At 36.4% G+C, this 22,311-nt stretch overlaps 2 protein-coding genes across 2 annotated transcripts; both read left to right on the forward strand.

The window, feature by feature from the left end:
• Positions 1 to 328: 328 nt before the first annotated feature.
• Positions 329 to 1,492, forward strand: LOC18439613 (protein VACUOLELESS GAMETOPHYTES). Its single transcript, XM_006849775.4, has one exon. The coding sequence runs from the start codon at positions 463 to 465 to the stop codon at positions 1,192 to 1,194; it is 732 nt and encodes a 243-aa protein (XP_006849838.1). The 5' UTR covers positions 329 to 462; the 3' UTR covers positions 1,195 to 1,492.
• Positions 1,493 to 19,776: 18,284 nt separating this feature from the next.
• Positions 19,777 to 21,112, forward strand: LOC18439614 (Cysteine/Histidine-rich C1 domain family protein). Its single transcript, XM_006849776.4, has one exon. It carries the CDS (start codon positions 19,847 to 19,849, stop codon positions 20,663 to 20,665), a length of 819 nt encoding a protein of 272 aa, XP_006849839.3. The 5' UTR covers positions 19,777 to 19,846; the 3' UTR covers positions 20,666 to 21,112.
• The last annotated feature ends 1,199 nt before the right edge of the window (positions 21,113 to 22,311 follow it).

A 22,311-nucleotide genomic window follows, 5' to 3' on the forward strand; every position in this document is an offset into this window, starting at 1 on the left:
CCTGGACCCAATCGGATTTGACCAAAAAATTAAGATTATTTAATGATTATGTCATATATTGGGACCCCAAAAATATTACCGGACCCGGACCCGTAGCCGATCTGCCAAGTCCAATTTTTAAACCCATACCCAGACCTTGGTCGACCACCTCTAAGGTCCGGGGTTGATTGCCACCCCTACTTGTAACGATAATAATTGAAGGCATAAATTCGGGGGGTCGGTTAGAAGAGCTCCTTGTTATTTGGCCCTACTCTGAACCCTTTACCTGTAAAGCATAGATTCTAATGGGCTTATATAATACGCCTTCCCTAAACGCAGTCTCATGTATAAATGAAGCAATGGAGATGCTCCCTCTTTCACAATTTCCAAGGTCCCCCATATCCATATCTCCTAGGCCCCATATAACCCAATTTGAAGCCCCAAACTCCCCTGTATCTTTCTCTTTCTCTGAACCAACCAAACATGAAGATGAAGGTAGACAAGGAGATCATCCACTATTCCCACTCACAACACAGGCTCAAATTTGAGTGCAGTGACGCCCTTTTCAACTGTGATGGGTGCAAAGAAGCCGGGATCGGTGCTCGCTACAAATGCGACATCTGTGACTTTGATCTCCACAAGAACTGTGCTACTCCGTCGCCGACCCTTAACCATCCTTTCTACAGGAAATGCAACTTTCAATTCTACAGCAGGCCACCGGGTGATAAGATGAGGTATTGTGATGCTTGTGGCCAAGATGTTTTAGGCTTTGTATACCACTGCAATTCTTGTGGCTTTGATCTCCACCCTTGTTGTGCTTGCTTGCCTCCAGTTCTAAATGATGGAGAGAGAAACCTTTACTTGAGTCTTAAAGTCTCGGCCGCTTGCCATCGATGCGGACGTAAAGGAATAGGCTGGTCCTACAGGTCAGAGTGCAAGAAATACAATCTCCATGTCTCTTGTGTTAAGGATATGTTAATGGAGAGTTGGCAGGAGATCTACGACTCTGGTGCCAAGAAGATCAATGAGCTTCAAACTAGGATCCCTAAGCTTAAAGGGCAAGTGAGGAGCTACCATGGCAATGCCAAGGGAGGGAAGGTGATGAAGTGTTGTGAGATGGCCGGCATGGCCATTAAGGTCATCGTTTCCGCCATTCTCGGCGATCCGACGGCCATTATCGGAGCTGTGGTTGGGGCCCTCATATCCAAGAAGTGACATGTGAATTAAATTGGGCTTCCATGGGTGTGTTGCTCTCTCTCTCTCTCTCTCATAGTGTTTGTGTTGTGTTTTGTATACATCTATGTCCTTCATGTAGGTAGCCATGCGTGAATTGTTGTAATCTTTATGTAAGTCTTATATATATAGTCGATGTTTCTCTCATGGAGAGAGAGAGAGAGAGAGAGAGAGAGAGAGAGAATGTTGTCCAAATCGTAAATGTAGTATAGACTCCTTTAGGCCCAAAAGTGTGAAATTGTAGTTATGCGAAGAGGCAAATGTTGCATACTTCTTTTCAGGTGGTGTTGAGATTCTTTACTTTGGTTGAGGTGTTTCCGGTTGAGATTTCTCACTTTTCTTTTCCCAAAGCAAATTCTTGTTTGTTCTCCATACTGACAAATATTTACTTTTTCCATAAGACCTTTTGTTTTCTCCCCCTAAACTAAAGGTGCAAATGGGCCTGGCCAAGGGCCCAAGCCAAGTACTCTTGGTGTGCACTAGACCCAAGCCCAACCAGACTTCGCTTGTTGGGAATCATGGGCCGACTATTGGCCCATAGGTGTTAAGCCTAGCCTAACCAATAAATAGCAAAATAGAAAAAAAAAATTTAAATTTTTGAATACCTAAACTTGGGTTACAAAATCTATATGGCTATAGTGATTTCGTTATCACCAAACCCAACAATCTCCACCTTTGATAGCAAAATCACCATAATTGCCTTGACAATTTTTATTGAATAGATTTCTTAATTTCTTCTCTTGCCTTCATTGTAGAATTTTCACAAACAATTTGCCTTCATATTTCTTCACCTCAAACCATGTACCCATCTAACTTCGCCATTCATCTTCATATAAATCGTAGTCTTGTCCACACCTTGTACTCTGATACCAATTGTAGGGTTCTCAGTAACCCTAGCTTGTAGAACCTGGATTCCTAATTATCGGAATCCCACCCAATATCGTGTACATGATTGGCTAAATACGAAGTAGATGAATAAAACTATAAATTGAGCGTAAGAAATAAAGCAATAAATATAATCACACTACAATACAAGATTTACATGGTTCACCCCGTAGGGCCCACCTCCACGACCTCGGCAAGAAGAAATCCACTATCACGATGAAGATTACAATTTTGGATTACAAGAGATATACTTCTTTTTAAACATCGGCAAAAATCATCACCAATCTTCCTTTTTCTAAACCCGCTCTTCCAACCGAGCACAACAGTCGATCAGTATCTTCTTTCCCATCTTCCCTTCTAAACCCGCTCTTCCAACCGAGCACATCTGTCAATCAATATCTTATTTCCCATCGCAATACTGTTATCAGAAATATAACCTCTAGAACAACCGGGAGATTTTCTCTCTCTAGAAGTAAAACTTTAACTAACCCAAACCTCATGTGAATACCACATCTATCTAAAATGTCATGTCTCTCTCTCTTGGAGACCCATCGACTTTGGAGATCTATTATCATAACCCCCAAAGGGGTGACCCCCTTAAAAGGATGGGTACTAGGTCTTCTTTTGGTTCTCTTTTTTAGAGATCACTTGAGCTTTTTTCTTGTTCACCAAAGAAACCCCTTTTTTCTTTTCCCATAATACCCTCAAATTTTAAATGAAATTTAGGTGTGGTGATTTTGACTATCACCAAACCTAATAGTTTGAAGCTTTATAATCCTCTTATAAAACCTAAATTGGTGATGGGGGGCGGGGGGGTGTTGGTCTGGTCACTTGAACTTGGCTTGGCAATGCCGATTCCAAAGGCATTGGTATCCAGTTTCTGGCTTCGCCCATCCCATCAACTCATCTTGATAGGCCAAAACCCAGTCCTTGTCTAGCCTAACTAGCGGAAAGCCCAATCATTTAGACTTTGCAGATATTAGGACCCAAAAGACAATGATCCTTAAACTATGTTTTATAAATACTGGAATTTGTATACTTAGGATTTGATGCATAATCAGGTTTTGCGAATATTAGGCCCTAAACGGCCATAAACTATTTTAAGTCACATAAACTCCACAAAATTACTAAAAGAAGGCAGTTAATGTCTTGCCATAGGAGCACACTGTGCGTTTATTCCCTCAGGTAAGGGATTTGCTTATGAAGATTCTTTCAATATGAAGGTTTGATATCGACTTTAGAATCACCAAAATGAGTATTCTCACAATGACCTAATCATTAATGATGCCTCGAAATCTGGTGAGTCTCGCTCACCAGATCCTTTTCGTGTTGTGTAGACCTGCAAGTCACATTCAAATAGAATCCTTTGGGATGCGTTCGGGGGAAAGCATACTATGATCCATATGGTCCATGTAAGGACATGGCCGATAAGGACAAATATGAATGCATAATAATATGTGCAATTGAATTAAAGAAAAGTATACAAAGAGATTATTTACGTTTTGTATAAGGATGTCATAATTACTCCTATATCTTGAATTTCAAATTGGGTGGTTATAAGAGTGTTATTAACAATACTCAAAATTCGAAAAGAAAAATTCGAAGACTTCGTGACTAATCTAAATCCAATTTGACATTTAATAAGTAGAAGTAATTGTGACTTTTTTGTAGTAAAAATAAATAACGTTATTATATACGATCCCTTGAATTAATGACAATTGGTGAGAGAAAATCTTATTCCATCACCATTCTTCCCATTGATTTGACCTTGGTGGACGGTACAACTTTCCATGACCACTATATATTGTGTTAGCCACACGTAGGAAACATATGCTCAATATGGAGAGCTAGAATGTCATTCAAAAAATGAGAAACTTTCAATTTAGATATCTTTAAGATTGTTGCTATCACTAATTAGCCACAAAATTGGGAATGATGTCTACGTATAGGTGATCCAGGTGGCGAAGGGTCACAACATGATATCTAGAATTTCATTTTTTTCAAAATTCCAAGTTAACATTAGAAAAATAAAAAATAGTGATTCTATAAGACCCTCCCTCACCCTTGTGTGTAGGATCCCAAAAGATCACCATTAAATTTGATACGGATCTCTAAAAAAGTTATCACATGGATGTGATATTTGATTTTTTTTAATGATGATCCTTTGAAGACCTACACATATGAATAACGAAAGTCCTATTGGATTATTTCTCTAAAAATAAATGCAAAATTATTTTCCCGTTGGCCGTCTTGGGAGTCTTATTAAGTCTTTACCTTTACCCGCCTTTACGGGTCATGAAAATACTCTTAAACGGTCATAATGTGTTCTTTCTTTTGTTGCTATGAGTAGCTCCTATTGTTAGCTGCATTTTGCAGATAACATTAATGAAATTGTTCCCTTGTATAATGACTTGCCAAGATCACATGGCACAAATATGAAGGAGTTTTATTTAGAATGCTAAATTTTAATTGAAAATATAAATAATGAGACTATTTATTTTTTATATAAGGAGGTCACAAGCATCATTAATCATTAGATTTGAAATTGAGTGGTCGATGATGTGTCATTGTTTAGGCACAATGTCTAAAACAAAATTTCTCAAATATTACGACACTTTTATTTATTGAATTTCACATCTAGCTAAAAATAATTACGACCACCTTGTATAAAAAATAAATGGTGTCATAGCATACAATTCCATTTTAATTTTATGACTGAAAATGTTGTGGCATTGCAAATTCAGATTTTGGAAATGTCCTACAAGATATTGCACATTGACCAGGATTGATAAGTCAAAGCATACAACGCAAGAAGAACTATAATGAAAAGTTCTATGAATCATATAATATATGCCCAAATAGTTATACACTAGAACCCATTATAATTTCCGGGTAGTCCGCTTCTGTTCAACAAGATAAGAGCTACTCCATATCAAATTTTCTCTATAAACAAAGTCATTGCATATTTAGTTAAGGGCATCAAGCATCAAATGAAAAAGCATAATTTTTTTCCAATTTAAAGATTCAAAATGAATACAAATGAGCAGGATGATAATTAATGGTACTCATGAGTCCCCAAATCAATGGTTTCAGAAAATGTTTTTCTCTCCTACTATGAGTGACAAATGATTAAAACTATCACCTTTGCTCTCCTCAACAAATCTCCTTCCATGAGTCTCACATGATTCTGCATTTAGAGATACTCCTAATACATGACCTACTCAAAACACTCCCTCCTTCAAGGTCTCTTACCCCTCTTCTGCTGCTACTTATCCCCAACAGCAGGGTCCTTTTCTATTTCACTGATATGTCACCTACCCTAAGTTGTCCCTAGCAATAGGGTTTTTGCCACTAAGATTGCCATGTATCCTACCCTTAACTATAACTTAATATATGTGGTACTGAAACTAGAGACACCATAAATCACTTGAACAGGGACCTAAAAAAAGAATCCAAGCATCAAGTTAATCAAACCCACAGTCCTTTTTTGTGTATATATGCTAGGGTCTAGGATACGAGCAGATCACCGAAATACGACCGCAAACTTCATAGGTTAAAGTGCTACGTAGTTAAAATCAACCAGACCTTGTTGTAAGATTTGCAAGTGATAGGTTTCAATTTCATGTGGACCTGAAAACACATCAAACAAACCTCTCAAATAATAAAATTTACGATTTCACTTAGAATTCAAAGTTAAAGGCTCCGTTTGGATGCTGATGTATTTCTGTTAAGGAATGGAGTTACCTAGAAATAAGGCTTTGTTTTTTCTCTCAACAACAAGCAGTAGAGAATTTTGTAGAGTTTTTTGAATAAGGAAAGGAGATGAATGAGCTCCACTCAATAATTTTTGGCGGAAATTACATTGCCATTTCTATTCATTTATAGGCATGGGAGAAAAACAAGGCAATCTACATATTGTCCAAATTCAAGCCCCATATTTAAAAGGGCCAATTATGTTTTTTTTTTTTCCATTCAAATTGGATCCTAGATTAAAGAAGATGTCGCACATGGAATTAGAGCTGGGTGGTAGAAGTGGAGATGTACAACTGGAATGTTATGTGTTTGCCGCGTACCAATGAAGCTGAAGGGGAAGTTCTATGGGACAATTGTGAGACAAGCTTTGCTTTACGATGCATAATGTTGGGTAGTCAAGAAACAACATACCTATAGAATGAATGTAGTTGAATGAGCATGTTGACATAGATGAATGACAAGACAAGAAGGGATAGAATTCAAAATGAATACATTCGGGGGAACTTAGGTGTGGCTTGGATAGATGATAAGACGAGAGAAAGTAGACTTAGGTAGGTTGGCTATGTGCAGCACAGACTCAGTACAATACCTATTAGGAGGTGCGAGTTGGTTCAAGTGGAAGGCCAAAGAAAAACAAAGAGTTGACCTAAAAGACATGGTTAGAAGTAGTGAGAATATATATGAAGACTTGTAGCCTCACTGAGGGTATTTACGCTTGATAGAGTAGAATGGCTAACCAAGACTCATGTAGCCAGCTCCAAATAGTTGGAAAAAAGCCATGATGATGTTGAATAAATCCAAATGTGTTCATATATCTATAAAAGTCATATCGAAATGGGTTTAAAATGTCATCCAATCTTAGTAAGAAATGGACACGAATCAAATTGTTTATCTGGGGTTGTAGAGTAGGAATGAGGCCCCATATGACAACGTTGAATACAACCACTAAGCCCCAACATCCCAATGTTGACGACCTTATTCCATCCAAACTAAGGAAGAAATGTTGTCAACCTCATTCCATAACCACCAAACAAGAAATTTTTTTGTTTCTTTCCTTCTTATCTTCTATTTTTTCTTACTTTAGTGGTATGTAGGGTTCAAACAAGGAATAAAGTGCTGCAATTGTCAACACTTTACCCGAGCTTTGATCCAAATTAAGGTTGAAGGTGAAATCGCTTACGGATTGCGTACTAGTAGGTTATGCTATGGAAAAGGTTGTCCTATAACCAATTGGGATGTTTCAGTGGGCCCTTGGCCAATTATCTATAAATATGCCCACTACTCTGTCTTGCTTTGAAATGGTAAAATGCATGGTTTTGTTTGTGAAGACTTTTAGGTTTATTTGAAGAATCTCAATATCCATTAATCAATATGAATATACAAGCTTGTCTTATATAGACAAATTCAGATGACAAGAATATAAATAAATCACAGACACCTATATTATACCAAAACTTAATATAAAATATAAGATATTGTACCTCATATATATTAATTACAATATACACATTCCATATTAACCTGGTATATATATATATATATATATATATATATATATATATATATATATATATATATATATATGTCCTTTCACACTCCCCTCAAACTCAAGATGCTATGAAAGAGGGAGTAACTAGAGTTTGAACACTAAGTTGTGGAAACGAGTTGTTGGATCTTCAGGTGCATATTTAGATTACTTGATCAACAAGTACAGAGGAACAACATAATATGACATGCTCAAACAACGACAGATCAATAAGCCTAAAAAACAGAAGACTCGAATAGAGCATGCTTGAGCAACAAATGAAAAATTCAAATAAAAAAAAGTCGAGATAGTGAGAAAACAAAATAACACTTGGAAGAGCCAACATAATTCGGTGTATATTCGAGATTGATTCAGTAGCTCGCAGATAGGATTGAGAAACAAGATAAAAAAAATTATCTCATGCATAAAAGAACATGAACGAGTAACATACTTGATCATATGGGAATGTACACGCTGGAGATGAATATGGCTTTGATACCATGTGAAGAGTATCAGGTTTCTTAAAAAAGACTCAATGTCTATTAATTAATATTAATGTACAAGCTTGTCTTATATAGACAAATACATATAACAAGAATAGAAATAAATCATAGACACCAATATTATATCCAAACTAACCATTGAATACATGATATTGTACCTCATATATACTAATTGCAAAATGCATGTTCTATATTAACCTGGTAGAAAATATATGCTATCCTTTCGCATTGTTTTTTTCATCTAGGTAGGTGAGATGGGGTATTAGGTTAGTGATAGTGTTTGAACACGGGATAGCATTGCGATGGTGAGCGAGCATAGAAGGCCATGCCTGTATTTACTATTTTCTTTAACCTTTGAAGAAATTTTAAATCAGAAAAACTCAAAATTATTGGAGAGATCTCTCTTTCTCTATCTTGTGCTTTAAATACATATATTTTAGCAAGGAAAAGTCTTACAAACTTCTATAAGAGAAGTGCTACAGTGTTTTGCCCCCACACAGATTTGCTATGTCCGTGACGGTTTTGCCTAAAAACTGTCACGGACCTATGGGGGCCTTGATGGTCCGCTCATATTTTTTGCGTCAAATTTGAGTGAAAAAAAATCCCATCACGGATTTGCTATATCCGTGATGGACCGCCACGGACATGCTAAGTTGTGACGGTCTTTAATCCACGGCCTCTGAAAAAATCAGACGGCGTCGAGCCTATGGGCATAAATATTGTTCATTTTTGCCTTTACACATTTTGTAGTCTCTCCATTTTGAGAAATATATACAATAAAACTATTTACTTTTGGTAATAAGAAAATCACATTCATTATTTACCTTAGATATGAAACTAATTGGCTAGGGGTGTATCATTGAATTGAATGGACACAAAGTTCAAATGTAAGTTCTCTAATCTATGTGACATTCTAAGTTATCAGATTTCATATTTGACAGATGGAGGTAATTGTGACTTCCGTTTTTTTTAAATACCTGTTTGTTGGATTCCTTTGTTTCCAATAAATTTTGACAATTTCTATCAAGCAATTAAAGGGAAGAAAAAAAAAAAAAAAAAAAAGAGAAAGAGAAAGAAAGAGAAAGAGGGGGAGAAGAAGAAGAAAAGAGAGAGAACCATTGTAATTTCAAACTCGTCTACCAAGATCCAACTTGTCACCGTGGATCCATTTCCGGAAGCCTTATACTTCGCTTGGCATGCATGATCTAAGATACACGTTTATAAGCCAACTAAATTTCCTCCACTTCCTTTAGATAACCCTTGCTTGGTTGAGATAAACCATCTTTTGGGAAGATGGCCTCATTCTTAACTCCTTTGTTAATGGTTATCAATAGTTAATTATATAACATTCAATCCATAGACACATTTGTCAGCATTGAGACCCAAGGGTCCATACTTTGTGACCAGTAATTGCAATATCAAATCCTAATGTGTAGAAACTCTTGAGTAAGGGGACGAAACATATCCGATGGCATGAGCAGCCTAACATGTCTTGCTGGTTTAGGTAAACTACAATGTAAATGCAACATATAATAGGGGGGTGACAATGGGCGGGGCGGCTAGGTCCAATCCATCTAGTTTGGTCTGGCTTAGCCTGCCTAGGGCTATATGTGGTATGTGGGGTCGGGCCCAAGCTAGGTATATCAGGTTCGGGTCCAATTAGGGTTAGGCTGAAGGGTTTGGAACCAGCCACAGCCTTCCAACAGGTGGCCATTCCAACTGCCCACGGCCTTTGCCTGTTGGGTTAATCAAAGCTTGGCTATTGTTACCCCTACATATAATTGCAAATATATGAGTGCTTATGATTTCATCTCAATTCAATCTTATCATGCATTTTACATTTTTGTTAGTGTTACCTAGAAATAGAAATGGGTGTTAATATTTAGTACGTGTCTAGGTATCTAGTATGTGGACCAAAAACTCAATACTTTTCCAACACCTCTATACATGTAATTTCTTGATATTGATCCACATGTATTAATTGTTGGAGTGGTATAAGTAGATGTGACATTTTAGAAGGCATGACATCGTGGGCTCTATGACTTTTTACTATCGTCCAACTGTTACAGAGGCTTTTGCCTCTGTTCAATATATAATGACTGAAGTAAACTTTGGTTGGTTAATCCGATCTGTTCATCAATGGTTGGCAAGTATGATGGTTCTAATAATGATCCTGCACGTACTTTGTGTTTTTCTCACAGGCGGATTTAAAAAACCTAGCGAATTAACTTGGGTTACAGGTGTGGTTCTAGCTATATTGACACCTCCTTATGAGTTTTTTGGCATCGATTACTTTGAATAAGATCATAATGTATTTGCTATATAATATAGTATCCCACACATGTTGAGAGCCTGGATTATGCTGTTGAGATAATTTTATGTACACTGTTGGCTGGGTTAATCTATAATACGTATTCGGATTAGTATGCTCTGCGTCTGCGTAGCTAGTCTATGATCTCTCGCATCAGAAACAAAATACGAATTAAAGGTTAATTTATTGAAGTGAAGTTGATATTCCACTGCCAATACTTTCTGAGGTTTATTTGACAGGAACTCTGAAATCGGCAAAGAGGCCTGGAGTGGAATTCATACTTTATAAACCAGAAAGGGAAAGTTGACCTTTAACCTATCTGTATCTTTTACAGTCAACTCTGTACATTTATTTTCAAAAATGGCAGATGATAGTATTTATGATACTTCTATAGATTTTCCTTTTTCTTCTTCTTTCCTTGATTTAGGACCTATGTTTTCAAAACAGGAACACCTTTTTGAAATAACATTTACCCCTGAAAAGTTTTCTGAAACCCGCTCTCAATTTATCAATCCTTATCATGTTTATGATAAATCAAGTTTGAATTGGACTAAACGAATCAGTAAACTTTGTGGGAAAAAAAATCTAGAAGCCATCAAAGAATATGTTCAAGCCTCATCTTTTGACCAACACCACATTCTTGCTACCCAAGCTGAACAATATGTAACCACTACCCTTCCTAGAAACCTTTTTCCTCAATGGCTTAAACAAGGATATACCCATATCCATTTTGAAGCCATTAAACTAGCCCTTACCTTTCATGGTCGAAAAAGAATGGAAGCAGTAACCAGAATAGCTTTGTTAGATATCAGGTTTTTAGAATATCAGTATGAATGCATCGGTACAATCCAAACTACTTTAAACGTTGGTACAATCTTTGTTACCTTCTTTCCTAACTTTAACATTCCTATTAAAGATCCCCATTTGAGTTCTACATTTAAAGTTCAACTCCAGATCACAGGAACCAGACAGATTGAAACTTCTTCTGTAGCCACACTCCATTATCAAATGGTGTACAGGCTTCAGAATCATGCTTTCGATATTGTCCCACCCTTACCCCTGAATGTGAAAACACTGCCTTATTCATTAAAGTTGATAATAACTCCCAACCTGTTTGCCACTATATCCCGAGACAGATATCAAGGGAAAGATTGCTTGAGTTAATTCCATCCACTTGGGTTAACAACTATGAAAACCTACAGACCCAATGTCAGTCTGTGATACAGTTTGAATCTAGAATGACAAGGATGCCAGATGGAACAGTTCAAATTAATTTTTAGTCTTCAAAAGATAATGACTCTCAAACCATGGAAATATTCCCTACACAGTTTCAAGGTCTTCTTGAAAAAGTTCCAGTGGTTGTTTTTGACAAAAATGGGAACCCTATTTATGAACAAAAGACCTCTGACGGTCACAATTGGTTTGATTGTTGTAACTGTTCTACATGTCTCCAATGTGAAGAAGATTTTGATGTAAAGCCCAAACAGAAAAATAAAAAGAAAAAATCTTCTCAAAAGCTTCATGAAAGATTTCTTAATGGAGATCCAACAGTTGGACTTCTTGGTGAAAGTTCAGGCAAGTGGGATTATTATGTAACCTATGGCAGTCAAAAACAAAAAACTTTTGAATCTTCTGAACCTTGTGAAATCATTCCTACTGGATGGGATGACCAGGATGATGCTTTTAATAAACAAAGTAAAGTTGCTGAATGTTTGATGTTTTATCCTCAAAGTTCTAATTATGCTAATAATTTTCCTTCATTACATAATTATGAAAAAATTCAAGATAATGAACGGCATGTATGGAAGATTAAAAACCCAAATACCAGGGATCCTTCTGGTATGTTAAAGACAGTCTCCCTTGCGGAAGCAAGCCTTAACTGGCAAGCTGAAAATGCAAAGTCTCAGAACTTAGCATTGCTTCGGATAGAAGAACAACAGACTAATATGTCTTCTCAGTTACAGGGTTTAATTAGTATAATTATGCAATTGAAAGAAAGGATACAAATGTTGCATGAGGAATTAATACATATTTTACATTCGGTAAAGGATCTTTATCAGTAGTCTTATTTGCTTGATCCGAAAGGAAAAGAGAAAGCATTTTTGGAAAAACAGCTTCATAGTCTTGAAAGAGATCTTTGGATGAAGTCTCAGTCCCATTCCCAGTTCAGACCATTATATTCAAATCCCTATGTCTCAAGCTATCCAACTTTAAAAAACCTTGATCCTTTTCGTCCTACAAGAACCTTATACCCTCCTACTGATTTAATCCCGCCAAGAAACTTTCGTTTTAGATCTTTCAGTTCTTTTGAAGAAGAAAGACGTTTCCTTGAAGAAATGTTCTTTCCTCAATTAAGGAAGAAACCAAATAATTCTCAACCAAGTTCATCTTAGATTCCAGTACCCAATCCTCCAACCACTACACAACCTATTCATGAGCCTTCTGTTCAACCTTCCTTTCCCATTCCTCAAAAGAAACAAACTTAAATGATCCAAGCATCTGATACTGATTTAGATGTAGTAGCTTCATCAGTCTCACCACATAGTTTAACCTCCCCTGAACCTTTGCAAGATATGAGTACCTTTTTGAAAAAATTGACCAGACGACCAGAACTAAACCTCTATGCAGAAACCCAATCTTCTGATTCTGTAACAGATTTCTCTGAAACCTCTAGCCATGAATCCTCCTATTCCTCTTCCCATGACCCTTTGTTATTAAATGAACGCATGGAACTTGACCCTAACCCCATAATTGATGAAGAAGTCAGACCTCCAAATCATCCAGAACCTCTTCCTTCCTATGGAGATTCATTTAAAGGATTCAATCTTGATGATATTCCACCTTCAAAATGAAATGATAGATTTCGTGAAATTCAAGGATAGATGCATGCATAAATGCTTAATCCTGCTAATACTTTGACTGACATCATTAGTAAAGTCATTGTAAGACTGCGAGGAAGATTATTTGATTGGTACATCAATCTTGGAGAATATTGCCAAACTCAGTTAAGAAATTGTGAGTCCATTGTTGAATTTTTTAATTATTTGGTATCTGAATTTACAGGTCCTGTTAAACATGAACAAATTACTGCACGTGAAAAATTCTTTCAGCTAAAATGTTGTTCATTCAAAAGACATGGCCTAGAAAAACATTTTTCAGAAATGAATAAAAGATATCATAAAATTGGAGGCATTGATGATGTGAATTTGAAACAATTTTATCTTGAGTCTATACCTCCAACCCTTGTTAAGGAAGCAACAGAAAAAATGGAGAAGGTCACACAATTCAGAATGTCAGTTTTAGTGAGATTTATCAATTTGTCCTCCATGCTTGAGAACGATTATGTAACCAAGTTGAATTTGTAAAGCAGATGAAAAGGAATAAGCACCTCCTTGGCAAATCTTGTGATAAGCGTCACTTGAAGATCAAGTGTGAAACAGAAAAACAATGTGTTTGTCCTCCTTTTGGAAAAAAGAAGAAGTTTGAGCAAAAGAGAAAAACGAAGAAATTTAAGAGATTTAAATATCTTCGCAGATACAGATTTCAAAAAAACAGGAAAAAAGGAGACCGTTGTTATGTCTGTGGAAAAAAAAGGACATGTTGCCAAAGATTGCCCGAACTAGAAAAAGAAAAAGAAATAGAAAATCATTGGTTTGTTATCCCAAATCCTGGATGAAGACATTGAAGATGGTTTAGAGTCAATATTCTCTCTTGATGATGAGCAAAATGATGAAACATTAATATCGATTTCATATGTAAATGATTTTGAACTCAATGAGATAAGCAATACTCATGAGATACCGTCTCCACAACCTGAAATTCCTGAAATACACAATATACCTTTTTTGCCTACCCCAATAGCCCTTGTTCAAATTCTTCATGAGCATTATTCCAAACCATTGCAAATCCAAGCCTTTTTAAATACTGGTGCATCTGCTAGCTTTCTTAAACCTGATTTGCTACCAAAACAATTTTGAGAAACTTGCAATCAAACTTTTCAAGTTGCTAACGGTGAGAAATTTGTCATTACCCAAATTAGTAAACCAATCCTCATTAAACTCTTTCCAAAAGTTGTTATTCAACACAAACTCTTAGGATCCTATTTACCCAATAAAGACCTTCTATTAGGATTATGTTCTATATCAAGTAAAACTTTAGTAGACCTCCAAAGGCGCATTTTAAAAATATGACCTTACCCTGGATTGCTAGCATAGACCAAACCCAAACCTTAAACACTTTTAGGCAAAAGATCATATCTGATTGTCGTGCAAATTTCCATTCTGAATTCCTTAAGAAATGCACCAATCAACTTTGGAGAAGCGAAAACTTTTATGTCAAATTCCCTTTCAAAAAGAATGAAGACATCAACCCTACAAAAGCCTCCCACAGAGGATTAAATCCTAATTTGTTAGAACAAGCCAAGCAAGAAATTCATGATCTGATCAAGGAAGGATTAATTGACTCAACTAGTTCTCCGTGGGCATGTGAAGCCTTTTGTATACATAAAAGAGCAGAACAAACCCGAGAAAAACTTAGAATAGTCATCAACTATCAACCATTGAATACTTTTTTTGCAGATGATAAGTTTCCATTGCCCAACCAGATTGCTTATTTTCTCAGATATCTCATGCTCATATATTTTCAAAATTTGATTTGAAGTCAGGATTTTGACAGATAGGCATACACCCAGATGATAAACCAAAAACAACCTTTTGTCTTCCAAATTACCATTTTCAATGGACTGTTATGCCCTTTGATTTGAAAAATGCACCCACTTATTTTCAAAAGGTTTTAACCACTATTTTCGAACCAATCTCAACACAAGCTTTCATATATATAGATGACATTCTACTATTCTCTCCTGATCTTGAAAGTCATGTCAATCTATTAGATAAGTTTTATTCCCTTTGCTGTAAATATGGTATCATGCTTTCTGAAAAAAAGTGTGTCTTTGCTACTACTGAAATAGATTTTCTTGGTATGCATTTCCATAATGACATGTACAGATTACAACCTCGTATAGCCAAACATCTTTTAGATTTTCCTGACACCTTGACCTCTGCAAAACAAATACAATAATTCCTAGGCATGGTAAATTACATGTCCCCTTTTATTCCTAAGCTTTCTTTGTTCACCAGTCCCCTTTATCTTCTGTTAAAGAAAAAAGCACCACCATGGAAACAAAAATAGACTGAGTGTGTTCTGGAGCTCAAAAGACTATCTCAAAATTTACCTTTTTTGAAAATACCTTCCATTGGAAAAAGAGTTTTGCAAACTGACGCATCAGATGAATTTTGGGCTTGTATCGTACTTGAGCAAATTGGAAAAGACAGAATGATTAGTGGCTATAAAAGTGGAAAATTTAAAGAGTCAGAAATGCATTATCATTCTACTTTTAAAGAAATACTGGCCGTTAAACGAGGAATTGAAAATTCCAATTTCTCCTTATTGGCCACAATTTCCTTGTAGAAATGTATTTATCTGCATTCCCCTACATGTTGAAGTTCAAAAACAAAATACTTCCAAACTTACAGTTACTGAGATAGTCAAATTGGTTTTCCCAATGGAATTTTGAATACAAACACATCTCTGGGAAAAACAATATTTTATGTTTTCAAGGAAAAAGTTTTCAGACCAGCAGCTTCTCCCAGTAATTCATTTTTTAGGTGCCATTATCAGCATTGATAACAATGAACAAGATCTCCTTGATGAAATTTATGAAGTAATCCTCAGGAAAACTATGGATTCAAGGAATGATCTAATGCAACAGAAAATGCATGAAATAATACTAAGGAACCATGAAGATTGTTTTCAAGGAATTCGATGCCATCCAAATTATCCATTCCTATCCTTATTTCAGACTAGACATTACTATAATATGCCAAAAGAAGTTATTTGCTATCTTTGGTATCTTACCCAAAACCACCACATATGTTTCAACTTCCATGTAAGAAAACTCTTATCTTACCTTAGACATTGCCATTTCTTACAATGGAACAATTACCAACATCCCAACCCTCGCGCTTTAAATTTTTATAAATTTCTTATAAAACACTACCATTATAACCAGTGGTTTGAATCCTTTGGATATCCTCATAAACCTTATATCATTATAGCCTTCCACCAAGATCTTAATCCCCAAGTTTATTCTGAATATACTTATATTACTCAACACCTCATTATTGAAACCATTGGATGGTATGATTCTAAGCTTCTAAGTTTCTGGCTATTTCAGACTGATTTATGGAAAGAATTAAAAAACATCATGTGTTATATTAACAAAATCTTGCCAGAATAGATTCCTTTGGATATTTATATAGGGAGTAAAGTATGGACCGATGATACACCTAAAGAAGCAGCTTTACTCCATCAGCTTCATCTACAGCTTGCAGACTGCCCTCCCCCTGCAGAACCAGAAGACAGCTCAAGTGATGACACATATACTGGACCTTCTCATCGCCCTCCCTCATCATCAAGTTATGATTCAGATGGGTATCCTTATGATCTCTATCCTGACACAGACTGAGGCCGCATTTATCCTTGAAGCCATATCAAATTGAGGCCGCACTTAGAAACCATACCAGACTGAGGCCGCACTCATCCTTGAATCAGCAAGGCACTGTAGCTCACTGTTTTGTCGGCAGGCATTGTAGCTCACTATTTTGTCGGCAAGCACTGTAGCGCACTATTTCATCGGTAGACATTGTTCATCAGCTTTTCACTGTTCATGTCGGGACACTTGGCACTGTTCATCAACTTTTCACTGTTCATGTCGGGACACCTAGCAATGTTTGTCGGCCACCGACCACTGTAGATCACCTTTTCACAGTACATGAGGCCACCTGTCCAGGCCAATTGTACTTTTTTATTATTGTTTGAAATCCGCCTTTGATGTCCGGGGGCTATAAATACCCCTTCAAGGCATTTGTAATGGCCAGAGTGCTTTTAGAGCCTCTCAACCTTAGTTTTCTTTGGTGTGCTTTACTTCCTTGCTTTTTTCCTTGCTTCTGTTTTCAGCTTTTATCTTTTTTTATGCTTGGAAGATCTTTGTATCTCTTTGTATAATCCCGTAAATTCCTGTGTGCTTAGTCAGTATTGAATACTTCTCTTGTCTTAATTAAGAGTTTCATGTCTGTTGATTGTTTATTTCATCAATATTGTTTGTGTATCGTTTAAGCACATCAATAGCATAGCAAAGTTCCTTTCTAAAAAGAGTGCAACTAGCCGGTAGAGAAAGAAGCGTAAATGTTAATTTGTTCTACAGTATGGACCTTAAATTTTTTATACATAAAGTGTCAATGTGAGTGTTTGAGAGTGTCAACACATGTCAACACGAGACACTAAAAAAAAAGAACAAATCACCACCTTTCATCCTACCACTTCAGAGAGATAAAGATAGACACTCATAACGCTCATTGAGCAGGGAAAGTAACCTTGAAGCACTCTATGCATTCCCCAAAGAGACCCATCGATTGGGGCATGGTTTATGAATTTTGACACCCATGCCTCTTACAAAATACCAAGGTTTACCGATTCAAAACGTGAAAGAGATTTACAGTATAACCAAACCCGCTTTAAATTCGCAGTGCATGTTTCCTCCCCTTAATCATGTCTTTTGTTTTCTTGGCATTTTGCCTTGGGCTGCAAGTAAATGGCGGAAGCCCTGGGCCTGGGCCCATCTACAAAAGAAGATAAAAGAGCGAGATTTTTTTTTCTGTAGGAACGATGCTTAATACGATAATGACAAATTTTGGGGAACCCACAGCTAATTATGAGTAGCCTTCAAAGGTGATTTGTAATTACTTTTAAAGTGAAACCGCATCGATATGATTTGACAAGGCCATCATTACCCAAAGAACAATAAGATTAAAAAGCCATCATATGCTTAATAACCATCACATTGGAGACACTTAATGCTGTACAACTAATTGCCTTTAGGGGAAATATTTAAAAGATTAAAGATAAATTAAGTCCAATCAAATCTTGATAACCTGCAGGAGACGTTAACGATTGGCAAAAGGCTGGCAAATTTTTCTCCTATTCGCTTTGAAACGAATAAGAACCTTCTCCAGCTTCAAAATTCGCCAGCATGCATTAAAATTTCGGGTTAGAAATTGCCCCAGAGATTTCTAAGAATAACCCTAATGTCCTTTTAGGAAAAAAAAAAACCAAGTCATTGTTTTTTTTTTTTTTGATAAATATTGAAATCATGTGAAAATAAAATAAAATATAGATGAGCATCAGCCATCAATATACCAAATCATCTCTCTCGAGTGGGTTTGGGCTTTAGTGGTTAGCAGTTAACGTTGGCAATGCGATTCCTACTGCTGAATCAACAACCCTCCTCCAAAAAAAAAAAAAAACCAAAAAAGTATATTTTACATTTTTAGCCATTTTATTTGCCAGTTATTTGGTGTGCAGCGCTTGTTAATGAAGAAACTAAAATTTTTCATATTCACACTCTAGAATGAAAAAAAATGGGAAGGGTCAACTTTGTAATAATCATAACTTTTGTGGGGCACTCATGTAAAAAGAAAAGGCCGAGCACAGTAGCTGGTTGCCAATAAACAAGGCCTCACATGCATGTCCACAAAAAAAGGCTTAAAGACATGTGGCTTTTCAAATCCCACTTTTCATTCCATTACCAATAGCATGGCCCCCCCAATAATCACCCACCCCATACTTTGAATTCTATGGACTGCTTTCTGACCTAGCCACGTTAGGCCTAGGAGAAACATTTTGGTTCTACTTTTATCCTCTTATAGCCAGATAATAGAGGATGAGAAAAACATTAAATATATAAAAAGACAAGCAAAACTAGACTTTTTTTTATTTGATACGAAAAAATTTATATAAGACTGAAGCCCTGAACAATCAAATTAAGGCGTACCTAAAAAAATTAATAGAAGAAGTTGTTTCGATGCTGAAAAACCCTCAAATCCAATTATCTTGATGTTAAGATACATGGACATAAAAAAAAAAAAGCTTCAAGTTTTGAAAATAGTGCATCTTGTAATGGATTATCTAGACTGTCAATTCTCAAGTGCTCATAGATCTGCTTGATATACATTAATTTTTAAGCTAAAAATTTCATAATTAGAGATGAAAATAAGTTTTCAATCCACCATAAAGATTTACAATGCTGAAACGACATCTTTCAATATTGAACGCACGCCTTATTTTCATTGTTTAGGGCCTCAGCCTTATACAAACCACACCCTTAGTTTTTTGAATATCAATATTTGATTCTATAAATTCTCTTTTGAGTGAACTTTTGAGAAAAAGAAGAGTTAGGGTATTTCTTACTTGTCAATTTCATTTCTGTCTAGTTTCTAGTAAAAGCCACAAGGAAAATGTGCACTTTTGGCTAGATTGAGGGAGATTATTATTTATATACCTCTTATTTCATTTATATATTACAATTGCTCACTTCTAGGAAGTTCACCATGATATGAGAGAGAGAGAGAGAGAGGCATGGCCTTCAAGATTGGCATGGCCCCAATGGACACATTTGTCAAAAAGTAATTGAGAATACATATTCCTCACCCCCTAATCACCTATATCTATCACCTCAATTCCCACAAGAGTTGCATCCTGTCACCCCAACTCTAGAAACAAATCCCACCCATCCACCTCCTATTACAAATATTATCTTCTATGGCTTGGAGTAGAGGTCCAAGTAGTAGCGTCTCCAAGAAAACCAAATCCTTCAATAGAAATCCATCGATCCAAATGGATGTCTCTCCTCAAACCCAAATAAAACAGGGAGAAATCCTCCATTTCAGTCATCCAAACCACCCATTATCCCTCATCTCCATCCCCTATCTATTCACTTGCATGGGGTGCAAAGAATATGGTGCAGGACAAAGATATAGGTGCAATCTCTGCAACTTTGATCTCCATGAGTTTTGTGCTTTAGCTCCATCTCACCTACAAAACCATCCATTACACCCGAAACACCCGTTGGTTTTCTCCACAAAGCCGTCAACCAGATTTCTCAAACCAAAGTGTGAAATTTGCAGCAAAACCACTAAAGGTTTTGCCTATAGATGCACCGCTTGTTATTTTGAGATGCACCCATGTTGCTCCAAGCTTTCAATTGACATGAAATACCCAACCCATGAACACACTCTCAAGCTCTCACCTGCAACTTTAATGGGTGATGGTTCTTTTTGGTGCCAGGTTTGTGGTAGAAAACGCTCTGGTTGGCTTTACAATTGCACCAATTGTCGTTATGGGGTGCATGCAGTTTGTGCAAAAGACGCCATTAATGGACTTCACAAAGAGGGCCTCATTGCACCAATTAAGCCAAGTGTTTTGGGAGTAGCTGCTCGTTTTGCTTCTCAATCAGTGCTAGGGTTTATCGGTGGGTTAATAGAAGGGCTTGGAGAAGGGGTTGGAGAAGCCATTATTGAAAGTGCAGGGAGAGGTCTTGGTGATGGGAACACAAGACAAATCAAGGGCTTGACATCCTAGAAATCTAGGGTTTTATGTATGGCTTGGCATGTAAAGAGTTGCATGAAATTTAGGGTTATAAGGGTGGAGTGCATAATATTTACTTGAGCAACATGAATTGTGCTAAAATGGTTTGGCATAAGGCTTAGGGGTGTTCACATTAAGGCAGAGACCAAAGAGTGGTTATGGAAAGATGATTCCACAGGAGCTTTCTGGGGTATTATTTTTTAATGATAGAAGCGGGTTTGAAGCCTCTGCACTTTGAAGACTTGGATCATGCCTCTACATCTAGGTGAACACTTCATAGTTGTTATTGGTCATGAAAAATGGAACTAGAATAAGGTTTATTTAAAATTGTTACAGGAAACTCTGGTAGTGAAAAAGCATGTTGTAATGTTATATGTTGTAAAAACTGCTGTAATGTTTGATGCGGCTTGCACTGAATGTATTTTGACATTATAATGGTTATACAATACCTAAATTTATAGAATCGAGATTAATGAGAGGTTAGTCTTCCAAGGAGTGCCCAATTGAGCTCTGTTATCAAACTACCCGCAACATATTCATTATTTAACATTTTACACATCCGCAGCTATTTCAACTCATAGTCTTTTGATAGGTATTTTAAATTAAATCAAACCGTACGGGTGAAATGTTTATGGTTTATCTCCCATAGCTGTTTTGATAAATTTCCCTAGAACAATCTACAATTAGTTGTGACGATCACATTTAAATAAGGGTGTGGTTTGCATAAGGTTGCAACCATAAACAATCCAATTAAGGCGCACCTCTATTTTATCATGAATATAATTTTGATATAATTTTTTTTACGATGGCTTGAGAATCTATTTTCATCTCTAATTGTAAAATTATGGACAAATGAAGTATATCTATAAACACATGAAAATCTAAAAAATGGATGGTTCAGATAATCTGTTGCAAAATATACTATTTTGTGAACTCGAAATCTTGTTTTTTCTATTTATAGTCATACATCTTGATGTCGTGATAATCAATTAGGGGGGTTTTCAACATCTAAACAACACTTTATGATGGATTTTCGAGGTGCACCTTTAATTCTACATTTTAAGGTTGCAACCTTATATAAACTTTTTCCTCGAAATAATAGAATACGGTTTGCCATGCCCTTATGCTCAAGCAAACATTCAAAAGACTGCGGTCTATCCCCTTGATTTCGAAAGAGTTCCTCACATGGATGTTTGTGCTCAAACTAAAGGAAGCCAAAAGCACAAAAGTCTATGGCCCTTCTAAGCCCTCAAACCTCTTTATTTCTCTCTTCAATGGACCGCACACCCATCTTATTGGAGGCATAAATGTCCAGCTCTCTCAAGCCAACCTTAGTGGAGGATATATTCTTATAAATCACTTGTCCAATTGAAAAGAAGAAGAGTTTACTTGGTGAAATTAGACTACATAAATATAAACACGTGTATTTTTGTATGTGCATGTGTGTAAGTACTATGATTTTGTTTTTAAATGGAAACAAAATAAAAATACGTAATACAACTGAGAATGTCGAACTTCTTAGATTTGATTGCCCTTAAATCGATTTTGTTCTTCTAGGGCAGCATGAGGCACAAACAAACATAGTAAATTCATTTTCTCAAATATCATTCAACAAAGAGTCTTGATATTAATTTAAGGGT

This window comes from Amborella trichopoda, chromosome 3 (assembly GCF_054954075.1).
Source record: "Amborella trichopoda isolate Santa Cruz 75 chromosome 3, AtrichopodaSantaCruz75HAP2 v2.0, whole genome shotgun sequence".
Taxonomy (NCBI): Eukaryota; Viridiplantae; Streptophyta; class Magnoliopsida; order Amborellales; family Amborellaceae; genus Amborella; species Amborella trichopoda.

Excerpts from the sequence above, each read along its gene's own strand:
- LOC18439613 (XM_006849775.4), top strand. The coding sequence starts at position 463 with ATGAAGATGAAGGTAGACAAGGAGATCATCCACTATTCCCACTCACAA.
- LOC18439614 (XM_006849776.4), top strand. The coding sequence starts at position 19,847 with ATGGCTTGGAGTAGAGGTCCAAGTAGTAGCGTCTCCAAGAAAACCAAA.